General features: G+C 42.8%; 1 protein-coding gene across 1 annotated transcript in view; it reads left to right on the top strand.

Moving 5' to 3' along the window:
• The first annotated feature begins 699 nt into the window (after positions 1-699).
• RFX6 (regulatory factor X6) overlaps positions 700-27,994 on the top strand; it is a 46,410-nt gene continuing 19,115 nt past the window's right edge. The window contains exons 1-9 of the mRNA XM_044420437.1: positions 700-1,519; positions 3,414-3,570; positions 6,079-6,202; positions 8,981-9,042; positions 20,011-20,088; positions 21,094-21,121; positions 24,012-24,119; positions 25,709-25,786; positions 25,883-25,996. Coding sequence (XP_044276372.1) covers positions 700-1,519; positions 3,414-3,570; positions 6,079-6,202; positions 8,981-9,042; positions 20,011-20,088; positions 21,094-21,121; positions 24,012-24,119; positions 25,709-25,786; positions 25,883-25,996 — 1,569 coding nt within the window. The remainder of the gene's footprint in view (positions 1,520-3,413; positions 3,571-6,078; positions 6,203-8,980; positions 9,043-20,010; positions 20,089-21,093; positions 21,122-24,011; positions 24,120-25,708; positions 25,787-25,882; positions 25,997-27,994) is intronic.

Below are 27,994 nucleotides of genomic sequence, written 5' to 3'. Positions count from 1 at the left end.
TGTTGGCACCCACTAGTCAGGAAGGATCCTTAGCAGGTCAGGAGCGGGGAGACGATCCTGACTTGCAACAAGGAGAAAGAAGAGCTTCAGCAAAGTGAGCTTCCTGATTCCCTCATTCCTTCTGGTCTTATAATGGCAAGAGAGTGTCTATGTGATTGTGCATTTGGATGAAATCTTCTACAAGCCAATTCAAACAGTCAGGAAAAGCCCATGCCGATTCTTTCTGGATTGTGCAATATACTGTATGCCCATCTTTTTAAAAGATGTCTGCATATGGGCAGTTCATACCCATTAGTCCAGTTTTAGATTTCCACATGCAGGGAGGAGTAGGTGGTGAGTTTTGTTGATGGTTGGAACCAAAATTTAGGCACATGAAACTGGGCTGTTGGAGGAGAACTTCCCTGCCTCCTCTTCCTTCCCATAGCAACCCCTCCAAGCACCCTGAAAATGGTCACACAAACACAAGCAGACTGCAATGGTACTGTCAGGGGTGGTACTGTCATTTCTACTGTGAACTGGCAGTGCACATCATTGTAGGTGGTCAATGCCTCTCACTTTGACTGAAGAAATACTATATCCCTCTCTGTCTCATCTATAAGGGGTGTCTTGGAGCTGCACCCATTCCACAGTATTTTTGTAAAAATGAAAGATCCAGTGTCAACTCGTGTACTGTGATTCGAGCCTGTTGCTATGAGAGCGATGGCTGAGCTCCTGCTTGTAAATCACAGCCTCTGCTGTTCTTGGTACCCAGCTTTGAGAGAACCTACCAGAGCAACTCTGCAGCCCAGAACGCCACTCTGCACATGCACAAAAGAGATGCACATCGCTGCCAAGACTTTCCAGGAGTCTGACGGGGCTGCTGGAGCTGAGCTGAGAAAAGCGTTTCCAGGGAGCAAGGAGGGCGAGGGCGTGGACGGGGCGGGGGAGGGGGCGCCTAGCACATCGGTCGCGGTGGGGCAGAACCCCCGTCGACGGGCGGTGGGTAGGGCTTTCCTTTCTGCCCAGCCCGGCAGTGATCTCGGGGCGAGCGGCTTGTTCGCGGCGGACCACCTCCTCTCCCGCAGCAAGCCTGCCTGGAGCGCGCCCGCCTCTTCGGCTCTGATCCTGGACGCGTCCCCCTGCGCGCCCGCCCGCCCGGCGTCGCGTCCTCTCCCTCAGCCTGTGGTCGCGGAGCAGGGAGGCCAGTGCCGGGCGCCGAGCCCCGCTCTCGTCTGCCTTGCGCCGCCCGCGACGCCCCATGGACGGGGAGGACGGGGCGCCCTGAAGCTGGCGGCGGCGATGGCCAGATTCCCGGCCAGGGGCGACAGCGCCTTCGAGCCCGGCCAGCTCCAGGAGGAGGCGCAGCAGGAGGGCGAGGACGACGACGACGACGACGAGGAGGAGGAGGAGGGCGACTGCTACTCGGAGCTGCTGACCAAAGGCTTGCTCCGGGCTTCGGCCGGCGGAGAGGCGCTGCCCCCGGCCAGCGCGCTGCGCGTTGGCCACCGGGAGCCGGAGCTCCGCGCGGGGATCAAGGCAGGTGAGGGGGCGGCCTCAGACGGGCAGCCGAAGGGGCAGAGCTCGGCTCCATTGCGCGGGGAGGAGAGACAGTTTGGGGGCGCGGGCGGGCTCCGCGAGAAGCGCGTCTCCCCCTCCCCCGGAGGCACCTGCTGCGTGGCCCCGTAGCGCGTGATTTCTTGAACGGGAGACGCGCGAACTCGCAACCGGCCTCGGGATGCCTGGGGTGGCGAGGCGACCTCCGCTGGCCTGCAAATCGTCCTGCCCGCGTTTCCGGAGCGGGATGCGGACTCAGGCTCGCCTCCGCGGGCTGAAAGTTCCGCAGGACTCCCGTCGCCCTCGCTGCCACGGGCCTGCTCAAAGCCTGTGAAGCCCGGGTGGGGGGCGGCTCGGTGGGGCAGCAGGCGAGCACCTGCTTGGCGTGCAGACAGGCGCAGGGGCGACCCCGGGCATCCACAGGCACGACGAGGAAAGGACCAGCCTGAAGCTCCGGAGAGCCGCCGCCTTCAGTACTGCGCTGGGTGGACCAAGCGGCCGCTCCCGCAGGCGCATGCGCGGGCGCGCTGGGTCCTGGACCAGGCGAGGGCACTTTGCACCTGCTCCGGGACATTGCTAATTTCCTCGTTTGTTATGTGTTGCTTTCGAGGCTGGACAATGGAAACAGAGGCTGGGGCCGAGTTCTGTTGTGGGAAACACAAATGAAGCCGTTTATCTAAACATATCTCTGAGATACTGACGTTTTAAATGCGGTGGGTCCGCATCCACCGCAGCAAGAACCTTTCCCCCCAAAGAATTGCCTTTCCATTTTGTCGCGTTATTTATATTACATCAAAGTAAAAAGTGAAAGTGACAAATAATGTAGCTTGTCCTGCAAACTGGTTGACACTAGATTACAGGATGGGAAGCCCATCATCTTTGGTTTTAGCTAACATACGTTTTGGGAGTTGCTGAGGAAAAGTACGCAGGCTTTCAGTTACACTGAATTCCTCATTTTCCTAATGATCCCATTTTGCCTCTGTTGGCTTGTCTACTTATCTGACCTAAGCATTGAGGAGTAAGTATCACTCAGCTCAGTGGCACTTACTTCCAAGTAAACACACACTGGACTGGAATGTAAATTCCCTGCATTTGTGTGCCCCCCCCCCCCCGAATTTACAGCTATGCAGACCTTTGCATCAGTCACATCTCTAGCTACTTATTCTATAATCTTTTAGCAGCACAGAGTTTGATAGGGCAGAAGTCTGCACATTCACAAACAGCACAAAATTATTTATGGCATCCATCTATGTATGTACACATTTGGTTTAATTTCCACTGGTGTAAGATTATATAGAGGCGATACCCAAAATTCTACAGTTTGTCTATGTATGTGAGAGATGAATAAAATAGCTAAAAGAGCAACATTTACTGGACCAACTTTTGTTTGCTTTGGTAATATTCACATTCTCAGTTCATCAGGCATTCTTTTTGCTTACTCTTTCGCAGTCTCCTCCCACCTACACAGTTCAGCCAGGATTAACTTTTGCCAGCATAAAATGTGGAGAAAGTTTTACCTGGTGATTTTCTTTGCAGCTTCACTAGCCACACAACACACTTTAAAGGCAAAACCCAACATTATTTCTTTTAAAGGTAAACAGCCATGGGAAGTTTTTAATACATAGTGGAACAACAGCATATATGAAGGGTTTTATTTTTAATTTTTACCTACCTACCAATCTGGTCTTGCACTTCTCCAGTCAGCATAACTTCCGTTTGCCTCAGGAAAGACACTTCTCTCAAGGAAATCCAAGTCTGAAAGTGTGTATATCTTTCCAAGTATACATCTAGTCACTCAAAAGAGACAGGCAGACATAGGACAACACTTCACAGTTCATTTTGATTTTTTGTATTTTGTTTTCAAACCCCCTTGCACTCAGAAATTCATTTTAGCAGTGAATCCCTTTCTGCAGAAGAGGAGGATGGAGAGACTCCTGAAAACAAGATAAAATCTCTCAGCAAACATTTGCCTCCAAAGAAAACTATCACTCAGATTATGAAGGATAAAAAGAAGCAGACACAGCTCACCCTGCAATGGTAAGCTTGTTAACCAGCCCACAGTGCAGATTCAGTGTACCTTTACCTGCTACATTTATTTTTCTTTATTTTCATGGGCAGAAAACCACCAACAGGTAGATTCATAGAATAAGCAAAATCTGCTTGGGTTCACATTTTCCTTGAGCAGGCTGTATGAAATCTCTCATGAAATAAACTGAAATCTAAGTACAGTCTATGCAAGTTTAGACAAAACAACAACCACCACCACCAGGATGGGGCATGCTGGGAATTGTAGGCCTTTTTTCTGTCCCAACTTGCATAGGATTAGACACACACATGCACGCACAAACACACTTTTGCAAATACTGCATGCCAATGCTTTAGGAAGTTGGGTCAATTTCTTACTCTGCATATATTGATCCATGATATCACTTTACTGAACTATTAACTGTTTGGAATGAGCTATAAGTGCATTGATTCATCAAAGTTTTGTGTCCAGTCCAGCTCCTTGGTCCAAACATCTCAAACTGCCTTCATCAACCTGGTACCCTTCAGATATTTTGGACTGCAGTTCCTATAATCCCCCTATAATCAGGGCATCTTGGCTGGACCTGATGGAAGCTGTAGAATAAAACATCTGGATGGTGCCTGGTTTGGGAAGACTGCTTTAAAATGTTACCAGAGACCCAAAGATGCTCAGGGAACTGGGCAGAGAAGAGTATAAATTCTTTTATCTGCCAAGCACTCTTGCCTTCAGCAAAATCCCATGCAATGTCAGTATGATATCAATGTCACTGAAGGTTCAATGTTACTCTCTAATCCTTTTGATGTAAGCAGCTGGGATATATATCCTGAAAGGTGCTTTTCCATGATCATCCTATGAATTTAGCATTGACATTACACAGCCAGAACCCATCTCTTTGCAAAGGGCATAAGTGACTAGACACCCCTGGCCCATCAACCTAGAGGCAAAAGATGAATGGACAAAATGTCCCCTTGTTCCTCCCACATAAAGAAAGCAAGGTGGCAGGCTACTGTGGGAACAGCTGGAAGGTGAGGTGCTGATTCCTGCATCCTTAACACCCCCCCCCCCCCCCCCCCCATTTCAGAGCGGCTATCAGAAAAACCAGTTGCCAACTGAAGCTCTGTATGATATTGTTAACCATCCCAGCATCAGCTGTTAAGCAATATGATCGGCTATCCCAAATTCTTTTGTTGAGAAGCTTAGGCTATCTCAGAGTTCTCCAGAATCAGGGGTGGTGTATCTAAATACACCAGCAGCTGGGGAACATGGGCAGGAGGATGCTGTTGTACTCCTGTCCTGCCTGCAGCTTTCCCATGGGCAGCTGGTTGACAACGATATGAACAGAATGTTGGGCTAGGGGATGACAAGGACAATGCATTCATATCCTGCCTTTTCCATCTTGTGAGGAACCTGAGGTGGCTCACAGGGCTCCATTTTATCCTGGCAAAAACAACTCTCTGTAGTAGATGGAGCGGAGAGTCTGTGACTGGCCTGAAGTTACCCAGTGGGCCCCTGGCTGAGTGGGGACTAGAACCACGTCTCCCAGGTCTCCAGTCCAGCACTTGAACCACCGCACCACACTGGCTCTTGGTCCCTTGGGCTGATCCAGTATGGCTCTTCTTATGTTTAAGTCTAGAAACCACCCAGATTATCTACTACATTCGGGTTGTTCAAGGAACAATCACGTTGTCATTGTGGCATACATTACAAAGCTTACTTACTTTAAATAAGTAAGTAAGTAAGTAAGTGAAAAGGGATAACCTTTCCCCCTTAATATAGTCACCCCAACTCGATTTAGGGTCTTCTGTGACGTCATTGCAGAAATGGAAGTGAGCCGTCCAGAGACGAAAGTGATTGGACAGGCTAGAAATATCCCAAATAAATAAATAAATGAGTTGCTGAAGAAAAGTAGGGAAAATAGGTTTGACAAAATCTGGCAACACACATTTCTGGGCTGTCACAGCCCTTAGGCACAAGAAGATTCCTCTCCCTCCTGGGCAAAATTAGAAGAAATCATCAGTCAACCTCTTTATTAAGGAGGCACTTAGTGGATATTTGCCTGCACAAAGCCTTGTTCTATGGATGGAAATTTTGGACTGGTTATTTACAGTGTGGTGAGGATATTTTGGCTAAGGGTTTGCTTGTTTGTTTTTTAAAATAGCTGTTATATTTACAGTATGCTTTTTCATTTGGCCTCTTTTTTTCTCTAAAGCATTTGATTTTCTTATTTTGTGAATCCACAGGGGACAGAGTATTAACATTCCATAAGTCACCCTGAGCCCATAGGAAAAAATAGTATATGTCAGAGAAATAAATAATCCTTTGTCACTAATTAGATTGGGAATTTTTAGGATCAGACTGTTGGATTCTGCAGCGCTAAAAAAATATTAGGATAATGTATTGGAGTTCTTATTGGCACAAAGTATTCCTTAAAATTCTGAACCAATGAATTAAAAATGGTGGAGAAATTAGGAATTAAGATAGCAATGCATACTGTATATTGTTGGCTTTTTTATCTTCAGGCTGGAGGAGAATTATATTGTATGTGAAGGAGTTTGTTTGCCTAGGTGCATCCTTTATGCACACTACCTAGACTTCTGCAGGAAGGAGAAACTTGAACCTGCCTGTGCAGCAACCTTTGGGAAGGTAAATAGAACAAAACCATTTCCTACACTTCCTTCAAGTGTCATATGCCTAAATCTCTCAGTAGTTTCATGAAAACAGACCTGAAAACGCCCTCAATAACGGAAAGGTGATTTTAAGTCCAGCTACTAGTGGGATATACTCAGGGCTCTTTGTGTTTGGTAACATGGTATTGAGCAAGAACAGTACTAAATGCCTGGGATCTGCAGCAGATGAGATGGAACATTTCACTTCCAGAGGCAACAACATATGGGAAAGAGAGTGGTGGAGTTATCAAAGTTGGCAGGAATGTACCTTCTGCACTAACTACTGTGAGAACAAGGACCGGTTAATGAAAGGTTGAAAGGATAGGATTGCAAGATGATATTTTCTTCCTACCTGTAACCACCCACTCATGCTTTAATGCTGAAATTATTTAATCAATGTGAGAGGTGGGCTTTCCAAATTAAATTCGAACTATTAGGAACTACTGAAACTAAACACCAAGAAAGCTTCAGAGATCAGCTCTTTAAAGAACACCCATGATCTCTTGCAATTTCCCCGAAGAGCTGAAACACATTAGTTTAATGAAAATCAGAATCTCTTCTCCCTATGATATTAAATGGCTTCATTACCAATTGGAAAGAATTAACCTTAAACGGTTTTTCTTTTTCTTTTTGGTAAAACAACTTGCATTGCTTCCTCTTCCAACTTTGGAAAGAGTGGGATTGTCTTTTTTTCACTTAGCTGCTTGCTTTTCCAGAATTCTGGCTCCAGAATTTCTTCTGTTGTTGGACTTCTGGTCTTGTACGGGGCAGGAACTTCTGTCAATATGTCTCACACTGAGCTGTCCCCTTGCAAAAGTCAATTTCAAGGGGTGTCTTTAAAAACAGCTTAAATGCTGGTGGAACTCCCCAGTATCAACACATGCTTCAATTGTTTTGCCAAGCCAGATAAACTTGTTTTAAAACCAAAGAGTGCTACCACTATCCACATTACTTCTGGAGAAGATCTAGACTACAAATATAATACAAATGTCTTGCCAGTGTTTCCAGAAGAGTTGCATACACAATGCTGAAAATACCCATTGGTCATGTTTGGAACATTGATCAATATTGCATGGCTCTTGTCCAAAGTGGAAGGAGACCCTTTTAAAAATCAAATGTGAATTTTAAGTTAATATGTTTTATCTTCAAATGCCATGGTGTAGGAAATGTAGAAAATTAAAAAACACCAGGCATTCTGTGTGAAATACCCCTTTTATCTCTGGATGTTAGCAATCCCACTGATTTCAGTTGCACCCAAGCTTGAGAACTCTAACCCTATGACTGAGCTCAGAATTCTTTGTATCCTTATCAAACTGTGAATTTCCAGGATGCTTTGGGGCGTCCACAACATCTAAACTGATAGAGGTTTGCAAGGTCGATAAGCTTCTTCTTTATCACCCTTCTAAAAATCACCCTTCTTTATTTGGAGCAACCCTGCTCCAAATATTTGGTCCTGTTCCCTTGCATCTCTCAAAATACAGTTTGACTCATGCAGCTCGTTCTCATTTTCCTTTGGGAATGTTTAACAGAGAAAATTGAACAGTCTTGGAGCTGCATATACTCACTCTCCAAGAATGCATCCATGTTGCAGAGAAAGGTGTCATGATGCTTAGAGAAACCCCAAAGTTTGCAGAAATCAATTATTTAGGTAAATCATAAGGGAGCACCCAAGGGTGCGGTATGGAATGAGCGTGCTTAATTACACAGGGTGTGGAATGAATAGTCAGGGTGTAGATGGGGAACGGGGTGGAAAACCAGGGAAGAGAAAACATGGGTGAGAGCATAGTCTTCTGGAAAAAGGCATGGCTAGCTTGAATCCTGAACTCCTCATGGCCACATTTTTTTCACCAATTGTCTCAGACAAGTTACAATTATGTTTCCCCTCATTTCATACAATTGGAAAATCTGATTATAGGCATCTGCACTGGTTAATCAATTGATTGATTAATACGTCGATTATGCATGACTGAAATAATAGTTTGCAGGGGGAAGTCTTCCTTTGGATTTAGATGGTTTGTGCCTGTGTCACAATCTTAGAAGAGGCATTCCATTCTTGTGTGAGTAAAGAGGGAATCCTGCTTCTCCAGTTGTGCCTGCCATGTGCTGCTTATATAAATAATCGTATTAAAAAGTAATATACTTTACAAAAATGTGTTGACCAGTAAATCAGCACTTCCTTTTTGCTTGTTAAAATGTGATGAATTAAATATCAATTAAATTGAATCAATTAAAATGTGTTATGTACTGTCAAATCTTCTATGGCTTCTGGCAACCCTATGAATGAGAGCCCTCCAAAATGTCCTATCCATGACAGTCCTACTTAGCTGCTCTAAATTCAAGGCTGTGGCTTCCTTTCTAGAGTCAATCCATCTCTTATTTGGTCTTCCTTCTCTTCTGCCCTCAACTTTCCTTGGCATGGGTGTCTTCTCCAGTGAGTCTTGCCTTCTCATGATGTGTCCAAAGTATGTCAGTTTTGTCATGTTTGCTTCTAGAGAAAGCACTTCAAAATGAGAAGCACGGGTAAAATGAGAGCACTGCATAGACTCACCTTGACATGGCATGTTAAATTGTTATGGATCTACATAGAGAATCCAGATATTTAGAGGTTTTTTACTACTTAAAAAAGTCTAACAATGACATTGATGTCACCTACTGTGAACAGATATAAACATGTTCAGATATGTTTGTCCTTTTATCAATATTGCTTTTTGAGCTTAATGATTCCAGATTTTTAATATCTGACATTTCACTTTAGACCATTCGTCAGAAATTTCCTCTTCTCACCACAAGGCGGCTGGGCACAAGGGGCCATTCAAAGTAAGAAATGTTCCACATTTAGCTCTTAACCTGTGTTAACTTGTATCTGTTAAACCTTAAATCCCCTTAGACTCCATGTATGTGATGAACTGCAAAAATAGTTTTTAAAATGCATGGGAAAATATGACACCTGTCCAATTTACTGACCTGCCTCCTGTGAGCAGAAAGAAGTTAGAGACTTTTCTACTCCTCTTCCCTGCCCTGTAGTCCCCTGAAATCCCAAAAAGCCTTTGCAGTGGGCTTGGGAATCACCTGGACCCTAGACTGTATGTGTGACAAGTGATAGTTGGAGGGGAATGGAATCACCCAGAACTGGATTGAGGCAACTTTTGTGAATGGAGCTCCATGGGCAAGATCTCACTGCAGGTGCCCTCAGAAGTATGTCCAGTTCAGCAAAGGCTGCAGACCCAAATCCAGGGAGTGTGGGGGCAGGGGGCAGTTCACAGCAGATGATTTACACACACAGCAGCTGTAAAAATTAAAAAAAATTGCTTGCTGGGGAGGCAACTGCCCCCTGATCAGGGCCTGAAAGCCACCTTTCTCCCCGTAATGGTCCCTTAATTAGAAGCTTCCTTCTGGCTGATCAAATGCTTCCTATGCATTCTTTGTAGCATTTCTGAATTGCTGTTATCTAATCACTTCCCATTTTCTGCACTGGAACTTTAAGCTGCAATCTTCTGTATACCTACCTGGGAGTAAGTGTTTTTGTACTCAGTGGGGTTTACTTCTGAATAGGCATAAACAAGATTGCACTTTCATCTGTTAAGTTTGCATCTTGCAACCAGAACCTGTGTTCACACAGCACAACAAGCAACTGTGTGGTCACCGTGGTGTGTGTGTGTGTGTGTTTCCATGATTTACCTGACAGGTGATCAAGTGGTTCCTATATCAACATGGTTTCCATCCTTGCTGCTTAGTCCTCCCACTTTTGGCATGTAACCCATCAGCCACTGTGCCTGAAATTCAATCCCCCCCATTTGGTCTGCCTCTTCCTCATTGGTCTGCACACAGAGGCCAGATGGCTGGAGCAACTCCTGCAGTTGCCACTCTTTCCAGAGCACTTTGTGGTAGTTACATACAGGAATGTGGAAACCATGATCTTGGATTTGGACAATGCAACAAGCCATGGTGGTACAGAGAAACCATAGAATGAACTGTTGTTTCTTATGATTTCTAAAGACCAGACTTATCATGGTGAAATACCATGACTGGGTTCAGACAACTCAACAGACCACCATGTAAAAAATGGTTGTAAAAAAACAACCTGGCTTGTTGTGTTATCTGAATCCAACCACACTGTGATTTTGGGGAGGGGATTGAAATCTGTTTTAATTTTGTTTGCAGTTACAAAGCTGCACATACAAATAAAATTAAAAACCATAACGAGCAGCTACTCTGGCAGGACAAAGATTTTTATGATTTAGTTAATAGTTATTGACACCCTCAAAAGGAAGACACCTCAAAAATTCAAGAATGCTGCTGTCATGGAGAATGAATGGGAAGCAACTATTTTAAAATAAACAATTCAAAGTAAAGGCCATTAATCAAAATGCTAGTACCCCACGCTCAGCAGAGTGCTCCATAGTGCTCAGCAGGCCCACACAGGATAGGCTGGTGCTGCAATGCCACAAATGATGTCTGAAGAAAGACAGAACTTCACCATGGAAGTTAAGTGATGGGCAACACATTCTGATTCTCTATAAAAATGATTTGAATGAAGGATGCCTTATGGCTGGCAACCAAAAATGCTTTTATAGGACAGTTCATAAACAGATCTTTCTGTGGCACAAGGATCTTCTCCTTTTTCTCCCAATCATGCCCTTGCCTTCAGTAATTTGTGAACTGGTTGTTTATGATTTCTTGACGGAGTATGTGGGCTACCACACTAGCACTTCAGTCTTAAGGTGCCATCTTATGTTGACTGGATGTAATAAGGTCAGTACCAGAGGACATGTGGGATTAATGGTACAGGAATGATGGCTTATCACTTCAGCAGCTCTGTTGTGAATGGAAGGACCGGCTGGTAACTTCTAAGCTCGATTTCTGCAATGTGCTCTATATAGGGCTACCCTTGTGCCTACTCTGGAAACTGCCATTGATGCAAAATATGGCAGCCTGGCTGGTCTCTGGGACATCATGGGCAGATCACATATCACTGATATTGAAGAATCTGCACTGTCTGCCAGTTTGTTTCTGAGTACAGAACGAGGAGTTGGTAATAACCTTAAAAGCCCTTCATGGCTTGGGTCCAAAATACCTTCCAGAGTGATTTTACCCATATATTCCACCTTGCCAGGAAGATTCTCTGGGGATAATCTTCTGAAGTTTGCTTCGCTAAGATTAATGCCCATGTCCCAGAGGACTTTTTCAGTGGTTGCCCCTAAAGTATGGAATGGGCAGTCAGGAGAGGGGCACCAAATAACCCAGATTGCTACCTTCAAGAAGGAGTTAATGATGTCTCTCTTCCAACAGGCCTTCTCAGATTGGTTTCATTTAATATGTTTGCTTTTAGTCTAAATTTGAACTAGAATTGTTGTGATCTCTTGTAAACTGAGATCACACACTTGCCCAAACATGTATTTTGGAACATTATATTGATCTTACCATTGGACAGAATTATTTTTAAATTATTAACTGACTCCAGCCTAACACCCAATGTGATTTGCATGTTATTGAATGCAAGCTGTGAAATCTACTCTTATTTATTCTAATGGCTATGAGAAATTCTGAGTAATGCATCTTTAAGAAGGGTTTCCATCTAATATAAAAATATTAAAAATATGGTATATTTACAATTAATACATGATGTCTCTTAACATTTGGTAGAACATTAATAATATGATATTATTAAAGGATTTCTGGTTTACATCAGGAAAGGCAAACTGTCTCTATGAATAAGACAAATATTTATTTTATTTATTTATTTATTAAAACATTTTTATGCCGCCCCATTCGCCGAAGCCTCGGGGCGGCTTACAACATAGATAAATATACCCTGCTTAAGATCAGCCTTTTCCAGCCTGGCATCCTCTGGATGTTTTGTGTTGCTGATCCCATGATTCCCACACCAAAAGACATGTTGGCAGGGAATTATGGGATTTGGAGTCCAACACTTCTGGAGGGCAAGTCTGCTGAAGGCTGATTTAGGCCACAGCCTCAGTGCTTACAGTGGTTTCTCCAGAGTGTTCCCAACTACCACCAGCCTAGAGAAGTCATAAACCAGTTCCCCAAATCTGAGCAACCTTGTTTCCATATTATGCATATTATTTGCTGAATATGCGGATCAGTTGGTACATTGGAGAAAGCTGAATCAACTACACCTTGCTAATTTCTCAGTGCAGTTAAACCCCTCTAAAATTGCTTTATAGATGAAAATAGAAGGTTGTGTCCTTCCTTCTTTCCTTCCTTCCTGATATGGAACAAGTTCTCAAAAGTTAAATCAAATTGTGGACAATTATACTCTGTAAGGCTTCTAAACCCATGTATGTGGGAAGTAAGCCTAATTGGTCACAGAGGACTTTACTTCTGAGTAAACAAGTCCTCTACACAGGCCAACCCTGGTGTTCCCATAGTCAGTTCTCCTCCAACTGCTATCAGTGGGTCTGGGTTAGCAGACTGGGAATTTGTGGATCTAAACTTTATGCAGACTTTCCTAGTTCAGTGTAGCAGGAGGCTTCCACAGGCATGAAGTACAGGACCTAAATTGTGAGGGACCAAGTGAACTACATGGATGAATATTCTTTGTCTGGAAACCCAAAACAGCCATTGGCATGGAGTGCGCCAACGGGGCGAACAGTAGTCATCACAGCAGTGTTTTCATGCACTGCGGCTCAGCACTTTCCCAGGGAACCGTGTGCAGCAGGGCCTCCTGCTTCGGCAAGCTATCAGGTTGCTTGCAGAACGGCACCGGGAGTGGTTTTCACTTCCCTTTCAAGTTGTTTGCTTGATCAGAAAAACTGCTCACCTCAAGAGCCCCCCTTTACTTCCTCAGAGTGTGTGCAAACATAATTATGCACTCCTTCCTCCCGGCAAGCTCTGCTCCTACCACCACGTTCTTTGCTTCCACCTGAACGAATTCCTCTGCAAAATTCAACACTCCAGGAGACTGGATAGCAATGCTGGATTTCTCATTTATTTATTTAAATTTTTTCTATGCTGTCCATTCCTAAAAAAATGTCTCTGGATGGCTTACAAAGAAGGAAACAAAAACAAAACCATAAGAAACAATACACAGCACACTGCATCTAAATAGTAATAAAAACAGGATAAAAACAATTAATTGTTAAAATACTGGCATAATAAAAAGGTCATCACCTGAAACCAAAAAGAATAGCGCGACGGCACCAGGTGAACCTCCCTGAGGAGAGTATTCCACAGTCGGGGCGCCACCACTGAAAAGGCCCTTCTCCAAGTAACTACCCTCCTCATTTCCTTCCAAGAGGGCTCCCGAAGAAGAGCTTCTTCTCTCCCCCATGCGCTGTCTACTTCCTTCTGAACAGTATGGCTGGGTTGACATGATACATGAAGCAGGCCATGGGTTAGCATGTCATATTAACCTGTGATGGGTTTGGCTCACAAGCCACCCTGACAACCCAGGGTTTGTCAAGTGGTCAGGCTGACATCCAAACCCAGCCGTGGTCCATCCTGGGGCAAGCCAGACCACTGCAGAGCCACTCGCCAAGAGTGGCAAAGAAGCTGTGCTGTACTCGGCAAGCAGCCCCCTGCCTGCTTGCGTTGCCAAAGATGTCCAAGCAGCATCTGGGGCTGGTTGGCAAAGTCTCCCGCCATCCCCCATTGCTCCCAAGAGCTGTTTCCAGCTCATGGCAGCCTTTGCTTTTAAAACTTTTTGTTCTTGGGAGTGGGGCGGCTATGAGTTGTCCCTCCAAGCTGTCCCTGCTGCACCTTGGAGGGCCTCCCTGTGATCACCCCTCTTAAAAAAAAAGAAAAGAAAAAACATTTGCCATGCTTAGAGATAATGCACTCATTGTTTTGTTTTGTTTTTGTTTTAACCTGCTGTGCCTGATTTACATGAAGCTATCACAATGGGGTACCACATCAGAGAGAGTCTGGGGTGCATTGGCTGGGTGGATGCCTGGTACTCAAATGTCTCAGGTACCCAATCTGTGCAATACACACCCCATGATGCAGGTACATATTTCCCCCTTTGCAAGCCTTGAAGAGGTGTCAGATCTTGACCTGTCAGAGGTGTGCAAAGCCCAAACAAGCCCTTATGAAAAAGACATGCTTCCCTTTTTGGGGAAGGACCCTTGGGGTTTTTGTTGGGGGGGGGGGGAGGAAATCAGGTGTTCCTAGCACCCTCTCAGCTTTGAACTCATCCCCCACTCCACTGCCAGAACATTTAAATCTAATGTCTGATGAGCATTCTGACTCAGAGTTGGAACTGCACTTTTAAGTGAAATTTGGAAGAGCTTTAAATTCAGTTTTTGCCAGGACAGTGTAGAGATCTTTCTGGTCAAAATGGATAAACTCTCAACTGCATTTATTCCCATCAGTGGGAATTCCCCCAAGTTTTGCATGTGCTACCAATTTAGGGGGAACTGCAAAACTGAGGTATCCTTGGGCCATGCATGCACTCAAACCTCACCCACCCCAAGAGGGAGGTAAATTGAAGGTGTGACCCCAAAACACCTTTTTGTGCATGATCTTCAGGTTTTGGGGGAGGCCATGGGTTGCCCTCCCTTGCAAAACATGTATCATAATTGTGATTTCATCTATTAATTAAACACTTAAGGGAAGTTACAGGCTTGTTGCTTTTTCTTCACAAAATGATTGTCAGTCAAGCTATATCCCCATTGCTACAAGTCTGGGCACCACTGCTCTAGAGGTTTTAAAAAATGGAAAATTACATAGTGTATAGAACCAAAGACAAGTAGAATTGGAAGAGGCCAGAGGGCCATCAGGTCCAACCCCCTGCTCGGTGCAGGACTCCCAATTAAACCATCCCTCTCAGATGGCTGGCCAGCTGCATCTTGAATGCCTCTAGGGTGGGAGAGCCCACAACCTCCCTAGGTCATTGGTTCCATTCTTGTACTGCACTTGCAGTCTGGATATTTTCCCTGATGTCTAGCTGGGAGCAGGCTTCCAGGAACTTGAGCTTCCTGGAACTCCCTTATTCCATGTCCTGGACTCTGGAGTGTTTGAGAAGAAATGCTGGCCCTCCACTTTGTGACAGCCTTTCAAGTACTTGTAGAGAGTTATCATATCTCCCCTCAGTCTTGTCTTCTTGAGACTTTCAATCTCTCCTCACAGGGCTTCATATCCAGTCCCTGGATCATCCTTATTACCCTCCTCTGGACCTTTCTGGCTTGTCTGTATCTTTCTTAAACGCTGGTGCCCAGAAATGGACACAGTATTCCAGATGAGGCCCAACCAGTGCTGAGTAAAGGAGAACTAGCACCTCATGGGATTTGGAAGTGATGTTTCTATTAATGCAGCCTAAAATAGCATCTGCCCTTTTTGCAGCCGCATCACATTGTTGGCTCATATTCAGCTTGCAGTCTACAACAATTCCAAGGTTCTTCTCAGTTGCACTATTCTTGAACCAAGTATTCCACAACCATAACAATGCATTTAGTTTCTTTTTCCATAGTATGACCCTCATACCCTGCCACCCATCAAATTCTACAGACCCTTATTTTATAGAAAGTGTAAATGACAGTTGCTCCAATTCAGAGAAAGCTGGTTGCACACACGCCTTGCTAAAATCAATGTGGCAAACACATTAGTTATGCCGAAGTTGTCATAGGCTGTAGCCACAATTGGTTACAGCTGGGACTCCAGCTGAGGAATAGCACATGCATGTGGAGTAGAATCGACACACTTCTGAGCTGTTTGAGCTCAAGTTACAGTTTAATTTCTTTGTAGACTTTGATCATTGCTGAATCTTAACTTCCCCTGACCATTTCTGAAATCCATTATCTTATTTATTAAAAGTGATTTAGTGGGCTAATAAAACTGATATGGCAGCTGGCCTTGCGATAACGAGTTATTGCAACTCTCTGAGCAGCTTAATTGTATCATTGCCTTATCAGCCATCATTTGTGTTGGCATATGCTCCAATCAGGGAGACTTGCCACATGGGAACATATGTTAATGCACATGGGACGGGAAGGGCAAAAGAAAATGACTTATTCTGTTTCTTCCTGAATGTCTGGAGGAGAAAACCAAGGATTTGTGCCATAGTTTTTATTTATTTCCAATACAATAGCAATAATGTAACACTAAAATGAACTGGTCAGACTATCCTGCCCCTCCTATATTGCCTTTCTCAAGCTGACCTTAAACCTATCATTTTCCATCATACTATGTATTTCATATTCAAATTTTGTTTTATAGATAGAAACAAGATGCCATACATTGTAACATGCATGAGAAGATCAACTTTCTAAACCTATTTTTATTATCAGAAAGAATTATGCTGCAGGGATGAGTGAATGCCCAACCCTACATTTCAGATTGCATAGGAAATGAGCCAATTCCCCCCAAACAGAAATAACTTGGCTTGTTTTCTGATTCAGTAAAATATTCCAAAACTCTGTCAGCCATCATCATCCTATGCATGTTCCCCAAGCCAGCCCTCCAACATCCTCTTTAGACACTGGGATTAATTATCTTATGGGGGTTCCTTGTAGATGCTCCCAGAGAATGGGGGACTGCCGAGAAAGCCTCTGGGAAACCCATGCATGTAAAAAAGAGGAGTGTCCAAAAAGCCAAAAAGGAGGTTTAACATTCCTCTCTTTCCAGTTATACATACCTGTTACTTAATATAAGAACACCTTCCATTTGTGGAAGTGACAACTTTGATGCTTCCTTGAATTAGAATGAAAATATTGTAAGGATCCCCCAGGACTTGGCAGGAACGGCCATGTTTGTTCATTCCCGTGAGTGTCCTAGCCACATACAGAGGCAGGAGGAGTCTATTCTGGATATCAAAATGAGCAAATGGGTGAGGGGAACTGCCCCTTCTCTGCAGACAAATGGAGTCCCTCTGACTGCACACAAAGAGGTAATGCAGGGACAGGGGCAGAATTCTGATCATTTTGTTTTGATATTAGAATTAGAGCTTTAGACCCGACTTTATACATGAAGTGGGGAAACACATGAGCACTAAATGTGGGCGCCATTAGAGGATCTGGCTGACTCCTTTTGTCTAATTGGCACAAGCAGCAGAATAAAATTATAAAGCTCCGGGATTGTGCCACTTTGGAAAGAACGACATGGTTACGTTGTGGGATTCGTTACCACAAGATGGGCAGCGCCTTGGAGGGCTTCAAAATTGATGAGGCAAATCCACAGAGGAGCAGCAGTAGTACACCAGTTGCAGGGGAACATGAATGGGAAGGGTTAGTGCCATCCTTGTGCCCTTCCCACTGCCAGCTGGTGGACAAAATGCCAGAACACTGATCCAGCAGGGCTGCTCACACGGTGTTGCACCTGCAAATATTTTCCCATAAGAAAATGTCCAGCACATCCAAAGCTAGTATGTCACAGAGAAAGGTTCAGCCTAAAGCGGTTATCTAAAGTATAGGTGGGGTGTGGGTTGCCACTGAACCATGGGTTGTGTGGTCTGAACCCAGCTGAGATAACAAACCAAGGTGAAGAACCGTCAGTTCATAACTCAGCGTCAAGCCAAGGTATGTCTGCTTCATGGTTGCTGTGGTTAACAAACCATGGCCTGCTGGAATGGCTGTGTTCAGTCCACGCAATAACCCATGTTTCAACAGCAACAATTACAACCCATGAGTATGGGTTATCATGCTGACTGAAGCCAGGCTGAATTTTTGTTTCCCCTGTTCTTATTCTGTTCTTTGAGGATTCATTCACTGCAATTGAGAGATGGAGGGGGAAAAAGCAAAACTTAATACACTGATGCAGTGAATCATGCATTAAGTCACAGTTCTATGTACATCTAGAGGCCTTTTTTCTGTTTGAAAGGCTATAGAATTGCATCCTTCCTGATGTTATTGTACTAGTTACCTTGGAATTTCTTTTAGCAGGCAAGATACAAATTCCAAAACATAAAAATTAGTTCTCATGCTATAGATTCACTATAGAGCAATTGCTGAGGGTCTGGCCTTTGCTATGTGCAGTGATATTTCTGGGGAGGTGGCCAAGCAGCAAGACTTCAAATGGGTATCTAAAGAAACGCCTACTTCCATATTTGCCCTCCCACCCCTTGAGATCAGTGGCAGAGGCCCTCCTTCAGGAACCCTCTGTAAAAGATATTAGGAGGGTGAGTACCTGGAGGAGGGCTTTCTTTGCGGTAGCACCCCACTTATGTGCTCCCCAGAGAGGTCCGCCTGGCGCCATCGTTATTTGATTTCGGCACCAGGCCAAAACCTTTTTATTTAAATGCTATTTTAATAATTGTTGATATTATTTATTGTTTTTAAAATATTTTATTTATTTATTTATTTATTTATTTTTCAATTTATATCCTGCCTTTTTCCTACAAAGGGCTCAAGGCAGCTTACATCTCCTCCTCCATCTTATCCCCACAACAACAACCCTGTGAGGTAGGCTGGGCTGAGAGTTTGTGACTGGCCCAAAGTCACCCAGTTGGCTCCATGGCTGAGCGGGGACTAGAACCCAGATCGTCTGAGTCCCAGTCCCATGCTCTTAACCACTACATATTTAGCCATGATGTTTCCAGATTTTATATGTATTTTTGTATTAGTATTTATTCATATGTTGGAAGCTGTCCCGAGGCTTATGGAAATGGGACGGCATACAAAAATTCCAAATAAATAAATAAATAGTCTTGCCTTTGCACTTCCATATCCAAGCATACCTTTACAGTCACCTATCTAGTAATCTTAGGGTATCATTATAGCAGTTCCACAAGCAGGGCTCAGAGCCAATTCCATTCTGTGAGACGTACCCTGTGTATGCACAGGGGAGATTTAGCATTTCCTCCAGAAACAGGAGGAGCAGAAATGCTCCCATAGACTGGAACAGGTTGACAGAGCCCACATAAGGGAGCTCTTACTGCTTGACCAGATCCAGAAAAGAGTGTTTATTTTTCACTGAGAGGCTTCCTAAAAGAAATGCTCATATTCCCATTGTTCGAGCTGTGAGTGCTGCTTGGAAATGGTTCACTGGGATGCTGCTCAGTGCTTGAGGTGCTGAAAAGATCTTCCAGTTAATGTCGTAAATACTGGACTGGAGGACCATAACTGAATGGTCCAGCATATGGTTGCTTGCGGAAGTTCACAGGTCACTTTGGTGGAGGTATTAAAGCAGAAGGTGGACCTATATTCTGGCAAGGATGCTGTAGTTGCATCATGTAAGGATTACCTGTTGCACTGAGTAGGGATTGAGATTGGACTCAATTTATTTGATTCTAATTATGATTCTAATTTTGGCATTTCTTAAAAAGGATCAGTTAGCAGGTGATGTGCAAACCTATGAACCAGATTGCGGTATGAATCAGAATAAATAGTCCTGAGCTAACTAGTTGGACATGGAATGAGGCAGCTTCTCAAGACCTGTGTTCTCAGAGCAATAAGGCTACTTCTTAGGATCAGACCAGATAAATGACAAACGTGTGGTTGCCACTGAAGGTGGCAGCTATGTATCTTATTACTTCCTTCCCCACTTCAATTTCCTTGTGTCTTCAGGTTTTGTATTTCCTACCCTCTGGGTAGGGGTTGAGGAAATATTATGAGGGCACAAATTCCCTCTAGTATAATGGACAGAAAGGAGGGGAAAGAACATGTAAAAGGAGCAAGGAGAAAGGAGCAAGGAGAAAATCTGCTGACTATTTCATGGGACAGGATTACTGAAAGATGACTCCATACAATTTCTCCATCAGTTCTCCATACTCCATGGCTCTGTCATGCTTTTACACATCAAGGAAATAAAATCTTAAATATTGTTTCTGATTGCCTTTACCTTTTCTGGGTACCTATAAATATTAATGTTTTGGTTCCTCTTCCTCTGCTGTAGATATCACTATTATGGAATTGGCATTAAGGAAAGCAGTGCGTACTACCACTCCGTGTATTCTGGGAAAGGACTGACAAGGTATGGCAAAAGATTTCCAAGGTCTCATTCAATAATGATGAAAGATGAGTCTCATGGCTCACCTAGGAGGATCAGTTCATTTTTGAATGCACACTACTGATCTTTGATGGCACAGTTATTCAACCCTAGAGGATTGTGAAAGATCCCACGAAAAGGAATGGTTTTGTATACATGCAGTGGTATAAAGATCCTACAAATGTGAGAGGATATGAAAGGGCTGAATATGGCAGACTCAGGGAATTGGTACATGCAGCAGTGTCAAGCAAGTGCTAGTTGTTCAGATGCTATATTTGTGCAAACCTCATAATTTTCACAAGAGTGGATGGCACAAGCGGTGCTTGGTCCTTCCAAGTGGCTGCCATTTGTAAACTAACCTGCTTTGCATACGAAGCTTGTTCTGTATATTTTCAGGCAATATAATGAAAATTGTTTATTTATTTATAATTAAACTTCTGTTCCGCAACCATTAGCCCCATAGGACTCTCTAGGTAAATTACAAAGTGATGATTAATCCTCATCTCTAACCAGACAGTAATCCAAGAAACCAAGACCAAAAAGCGCACTGGGGGGGGGGGGCAAGATTTCCACATGGTTACAAATTCCACAGAAATTCAGCTTTCTGTGCAGCTGATGACTGCACAGAAAGTGTGCAGTCATCAGCTGGCTATGGTGTGGTGGTAATTTTTGGCATGCAGGAGCTGAAAATGTCAGGTGTGTGTGTGTGTGCACGTGTGCACATGTTGCATATCTATATATCAATTTCACCCCCAGCCCTGGAAAAGTATAATGCCTAATTAATTAGTGTCAGCTTGGCTGCTGTCCTACCTCGGCATAGTTATCTGGAAATAACGACGTTAGAGACAAAACATGACAAGAACAAGATTGTCTAGGATTTATTGCTTGTATTCACTGCCCTGTTTTATGACAGTATTGGTAATGTATTTCTCAAAATTATGGTCCAATATTCTTTCCTGAATTAAAAGTAAAATATCTTGGTTTTCCAAGGTTTTCTGGAAGCAAACTGAAGAATGAGGTGAGTGGTGGTTGTTATATTATTTGTTCTACTAGGAATGATTGCATTTGAAATGGATAGACTATATTTGTGTAGCCTAAACCTGGCCAGTTCTTTACAGAGTTGACTTTTAATTAAATAGATAATTATAGATAAATATCTAGAGATTTTAATGATTCCTGTGATGATTCCTGCTATGTCTGCGTGTTGCTGGTTTGTGTGTTGTTTTATGATATATTTTGCTCATGTGTTTTTAGTGCAAGTATTTATTTATTTATTTATTTATTTATTTATTTATTTATTAAAAGCTTTTCTAACCCATCCACTACAAACATCTCAGGATGGCTTACAATAAATGATGCGTGTGAAAGTCTGTGTGTGAAATTTGAGTGTTTGAGGGTTTGGGGGCATGGGTTCTAACAGAAATCTAAGAAGTTAAAAATATTTACCTAGAAATAAGCACAGCTGCATTTCAGTGCAAAAATCACATTGCCTACAGCTCAGTGCTTTGCATGCAAAAGACCACAGACGAGTCAGTCCTGGACAACGCTCTCACAGCCAGTACTGGGCTAGATGGGCCAACGGTCTGACTCAGTGACTAGGTTCTAATAGGTTGTGTGTAGGTTGTTGTTGAACGGTGGGTTGTCTAGATGCAGCTTCATTGACAAGCCATGACTTGCTATGCATTTCAATCCATGGAGAATCCATGGTTTGTTGTTGGATTGTGAACTATGGATTGTTCAGCATGGATTGTTATCTCAGCTGGATTTGAGCAACATTAGAACATTTCAACAACAACCAGTGGTTTAATTACAGCTGACACATAACCCATACTCAAGAGTTGAGTATTGTATTGTCTGGATCCAGTCAATGTGACTAAGTTCCTAGTTGTTTCCTTAGCCTTATGTGAGGCCCTGATAACATTGAGTTATGCATGCTTAAATCCATTGAAATGAATCAGCATCAGCAAGTGCCCTTCTCATCTAGACTGCAGGCACACTAAGGGAATAAAGGCAGGCTCCAGCTTAGATATGTAAATCTGAATTTTGGGGTCTCCAGTGTGATGCATAAAAAATGACCCATATGCCACTAGTGCCATTTTTGTTAATTTGGAAAGAGGATTAAGGCTGTAATCCTATGGACACTTAGCTGAGATTAAGTCACATTAAACCCTGTCAGATTTACTTCTGGGTTATACATAGGATTGTGGTACAAGTTGTTTTACTATGGATGTTTTTAATTTTTAAAAATAGCCTTCACAATGGTTCAAATGATCTGATGCTTCCAGAGTCTTTAATTGTATGTATAATTTCCATTGCTTCCAATACAAAATATCCACATCACACCCCCTTCCTCATTTAATCTCCATTTCCCAAAATATAGTTAGAGTATAGTTGCATAATAACTAATATTTCACAGATTGTTCTTGTTGTCATGGTTAGCTTCCCACACCCAAATGCTAATAATAACTATTAATTGCAATCTTGACAGTCTTTTAAACTCCCTTCAGTTTATGTCAACTAAGAAGGTGAATGCCCATCACTTTTTTTATTTAGTTATTTATCTGTGTTTGTTTGAGTAGCCAGAGACTTAGGCAAAGTGCAGCCTGGATATCCTTATTATCTTAAGGAATAATTAACAAATCTGATGGGTTAACTGAAATCCTTCCTGAGACCGACCTGGATAATAGATAGAATGCAAAGCAAGGAAGAAACACTGGTTCAACCAGCAGGGTCATTCTGTGATTGCCAGTAGATAACTCAATCAAAATCTTGTGGCAATTGGCATTTGCCTAAAGGATGCAATGTCAAGGCAAGCCAACTGCACCCTTTCTGTGTTTGCATTACCTATTCCCATTCCACACTTCTGGATTGATGTTACTCACGGTGTGTGTGTGGCTGTGTTGGCTTGCAGAAGCCGTACCCATTTCACCAGTCAGGAAAGGAAGGAAGACAGGAGGGATGGAAGGAAGCGAGGTGGATGCTATCACCTCCACAAATCTGCCAAGACAGAAACATGGTTTTTTTTTTTTTGTTTTGTTTTAAAGCAGGACTTTGACAGCAAGACAGGAAAGGAGTGTGAAAAGCAACCCTCTTGTCCGAGAAAAGTTTTAAAAAGAAACAGGCAACTAGTATAATTGGGGTATCTCAGATGGGCCAACCATCAAGCCATTTATGTGGCATCAATCTGCTGAGGTCCCAGAAACCCATGGAGACTTTGATGGGGGTTCCTGTGTTGGCAACGGGGGATGCTCATCTGGAGTCCTCATCCTCTTCCCTCCCATCTCACCCATATACCCTTTCCCTAAAATTAAAGATTTTAAAAAGATCTCTAAATACTTCAGAATGGATACACTACAGGTCTCTTTCACTCCACATTATACTGATTGTCATAGTGCATTCTGAGTGTTGAGTTTCCTTGCTGTGGAAAGTTCTTGTTGTTTTAATTCCTAAAGACTTTGAAAAGTCCAGCTCCCTCCTTCAATGTAAAGTATCAGTCATACACTTCAAAGACTGGTGGTAGAAAGAACCTTAAAGAGAAGGCAACAAAGATCACCATTTGTAAAAGTAATTCAAAATTTGGTAGCCAGTTTCTTATCTTTTCTTTCTTTTTCCTCCCATATTGTCTTTTAAATCCTTGCTGCTGGTGTTTTGTTTTATTACTGTATCATTCTATAGAGGCACAGGCAAAAGGTATAAAGGGGGCCTTGGAATTTTGCAAATAAAATTATTCTGGGACTTGTTCCTGACCAATCACATTTGTATGTGATGTTAGAGCAGAAACCTATTTTACTGAAGATAGTTTCATAATTCCAAATGAGTGCAAATTAGCACGGGCTTCTTCAGTATACAAAGTATCATTCTGGCTAGGTTATTGGCATGCATTTGTAAAGTTATTCCACATGTTATAGGGTGGATTTACTCGAAAATATTCCCTGAGCTCCAAAACTGGGACCCTCCTTCCAGAATTCCCCAGTGCTCAGCATCTTGTGCTGGATAGATGCGTCTCTAAAGACAAGGTAAAATGTGGAGTGTGTGTTTGTATGTCGCATTGACTTTTACATCTGCATTTTTTAATTCTAATCTCTGCCCTCAAATGCTTCAGGTAGTGACATGAGACCACTAGAAATGCCTATAATCAAATAAACTTGACTGATTTATAGAGGGAGCAAACTTCCACTATCGCCAATTAACTGACTTTGCATTGGAAAGGTGGTTGAATTATTTACATATTAACTTGCCTAATATTTTACAGATAGATGGTATTTGCCTTGAGGAAGGCAAAACAAAGAAACAGTTAGGAGTCCTATTCATTCCAAATACCAATGGATTAATTTAGCACTGATAAGAGAGGGACAAATTATGAAATGGCTTTTTCCTCCTTCCTTGTCAAAGAACACTTTTCCTCCTTCCTCCTTTGTCAAAGAACACTTGATAGCCCTCTTGTATTTACTGATCTTATAGACAGGGTTCTGTTTTAATCAGCAGACTCTAGTTATTTTGCTGCAGTCCTTTTGTGAATAATCTTTGAAAATTGTAACTCTTTTTAATTGTGAGTTTTATAATTATCTACAGGAGGGAAACTAAAATGACTCAAGGATTTAATTATACATTCATGATGTCAACAAATTGATATAGTATAAGTGTCTATGTTAAAATAAGAAATACATTAACAATGTATGTACTCCTAAGTGGGCTTGCCCAGAAGTAAACCCTTCTGAATTCTATGGGACTTACTTCCAGTGAAAGTTCATTGGACGGTGAATCAATTTCCCGTGACTTGGCCTTTTTAAAGGGACAGAGCAATCCTATTGTTGGAGGCAGACAAATGTGAAGATGGAAGGGCCAACATTTCCAAAGTTCTGTGTGGCTGATGGTGGCAGGGGAGAAGTAAAGCTGGAGCAGTGCTTTTGATTCCCTGTCCTCTTCCAGGCCAACTTCTCTCTCTCTGTATTTCTGTCTCTCATGCACACGGACATTCTGTCCTAAGAAACTGATGGGAAGAAAGCAGCTTACACAAGCTGCAATGCTTGTGTGGCTCTGTAACTGTTTTGGAGTACGGCTCAGAACTAGGAGGCCGGATCCATAGATTTTCTGGGCATTCCCTCTCACCCCACCTGGCATACTTCTGTCCGGGGAGTTGTGGCATGGTGGGAAAACTGACCGCTGGGATTTTCTGTGGGAGCTGGGAGGGGAGCATTGAGATTGGACCTCTCTCTTTGACCTCAGAGCAGGAGATCTGGTATATCCTACAGCAAGGGGGGCACCCTTCCAAGTACGGCATGATTTTAATTCAAAATGTTAAATATCAAAGCTGGCAAGCAGTTTACGGACATTTCATTTCTCTCCAGTTTTGATCTTGTTTGTTTGCTTGTTTCAACTTCAGCTTTGTGAAATTCAGGAATCTGAGCCCATGCAAAGGGTCTGTTTGTTATTTTTATTAGCTGCTTGATAATATTCAATTATCTAAGCAACATGCAAAATAGAACAAAATTGGAATAATGGGTTGTATCCAGTGATGTACATCTGCCAGTTACCTTGCAGATGGCAGAACAGATTTCCGTTGAAATTACTTGATTTAATTTAATGTTTTTAATTGCTAACATAGGTGGATACCCTTATCATGATGTATAAAACCCACTGTCAGTGTGTTCTTGACAATGCCATTAATGGCAACTTTGAAGAGGTAAGACTTTTTGAAGCACATGTTACGTGTCCTGTTACATGTCCAAGGACATGGCCGGCATGTAGCTCATATTGTGCTCTGCTTGTTCTTCCCTAGATCCAACATTTCCTGTTACACTTTTGGCAAGGGATGCCTGACCATCTTCTTCCCCTTCTTGAGAATCCAGTTATCATTGACATCTTCTGTGTTTGTGACTCAATACTGTATAAGGTGTGTTGCATGTTAACTTAAGTTGGAGGTTTCTTCCTGCAACCGTCCTGCAACAGCAGGGGGTTTGACTCAGTGGCCTTCATGACCCCTTCCAACTCTACTATTCTATGATTTCCTGGCCTGGTTTTCAGTGGGAAACAAGTGTGTGATACAGCCCTGTATTTGGGTTCTACAACTTCACCCAGCAGGTAGAGTTCACACAACTGAATACTGCACCTCTTCCCTTCACCATGTTCAGACATAAGCAGAAAGCAAGCATCTTAGATATTCTTTCATTTTGATAGCTAGTTTCCTACATGAAATTAACTTTTTGAAGGATTAAGCATCCAGTTCCACATGGTTTCTGAAGTCATACATCTCAGGCACCAGTTTATCTCCTGGCCACAGTTGCTTGATATATAACCAAGTAAAATACTATGAGGATAATGAAACAAAAAGGAAAATTTGGTCCTTTTGCACACTTTCAGGCAGAGCAGCTCCTGTTTCCTTCAGGCATGGATGTGTGGGTCTTCAGAAGAATAGTTGACTCTGCAATACAGGGTTTTTCATCCTTATCTACAAACACTTTGACCTATTCACTTCAGTGATCACTGATGCAATGCCTTAGGTCAGCAGTGGGCAACATAGCCCATAGGTCACACCAGATGCCCGGGCCTTAAATGTGCTGCCTGCTAAATCTGCCATGTGGCAGCAGCAAAAGAAACTGCTGTATTGTGATTGCAAACCAGGACAGCAGTCTTACATGGTCAAATGTAACTTGATAGCCCTTCAAACTAGATTTGGGCTTGAAGGCCACGGTTACAGCTAGGTGCCAAAGTACAGGCAGTGGTGGGGATGTGGTCTCTGGAGGTGCCCACTTCTGCCCTGGCACATTTGAAGTAACTTTTCAGGAGCAGAAATGGCAAACTAATTCATAACATCCAGTAGCAAAAAACTGTAGCAAAAAAATAAAATAAAATAAAAAATCAGGCCCAACAGCATCCCAAGAGTTGCCATGAATTCACAGTGGAACTGGCACTCAGTTCTGTGGGGAGAAGGAAGAACAGGCAGAATCACATGCTCACACTCCTTTTAGGGTTTTCCTTCCTGTGGCCTTTTCCTTTGTTACCAGGTAGAAATCTTTATTTCTCTGGCAGCCTCCACCAAATCAGCCTCAAACTCTTCTTATTATTATTTATTATGTTTTATTATTTAGTTATTTTATTGCAAACATTTATATCCTGTCCTTCTGACAAGTGCTCAGGACAGCTTACACAATGTAAAATTGCAATAATAAAATCACAATTATTAAAACAATATAGAACAGCACATCATAAACTAAGAGAAAAGAAAAGGGAGGAAAAGAATAGAAAATGTGACTGTGGGAAAGAAAAAAATCTTAAAACATCTAAACCCGTTAATTATTAAAATGATGGTTTAGGTTAGTGTGGGCAGCTATTAAAAAGAGACAGTGGTGTAACACCTCCCCCCTCCCACAAAAAAAAAGAAGAATCCACATAGTTTTAAACAACAAAGTTTAAATTCATGTCAGTAAGGAAAACTTTTAAAATTGGAATGGGTATACACAACTAGGGATGAACTTATTAGACCTATAAGGTCTTTACTCTAATTGGTCTTACTTCTCAGTTGTTTTTCCAGGTTCAGCAGCTGTGACTTGTTCATTTCTTTAGATCTCTAGGACTTTGGTTCTAGGGTTCTCTCACTCTCCCTTTCTCTCCTCATTTTTGCCTCTTTTGGTTTTTATCTTCCAAAATCACTGTTTTTTCTCCCAAAAACCCTAACCAGAAAAGACGGTAATTTCTTATTCGTTTCTGCTAACTAGGTTTCTGATTCTTGAGATAAACACTAGGCCAGCTGATATGTAACAGCATTGGTTACGTAGGTTGTTTGTTAGGTACGAACTGGAAATAGCAGGTGTGCCAGTTGCTCCCGATTTTATTCAGTCAGTGATTGGACCATTTGTTGGTTGCTGACTGCAATGTGTGAATCTGGAGTACT

The sequence above is a fragment of the Varanus komodoensis genome, unplaced genomic scaffold (genome assembly GCF_004798865.1).
Source record: "Varanus komodoensis strain SLA01 unplaced genomic scaffold, ASM479886v1 scaffold1, whole genome shotgun sequence".
Taxonomy (NCBI): Eukaryota; Metazoa; Chordata; class Lepidosauria; order Squamata; family Varanidae; genus Varanus; species Varanus komodoensis.
Note: the sequence above shows the minus strand (reverse complement) of the source record. Positions and strands in the feature narration are given on the sequence as shown.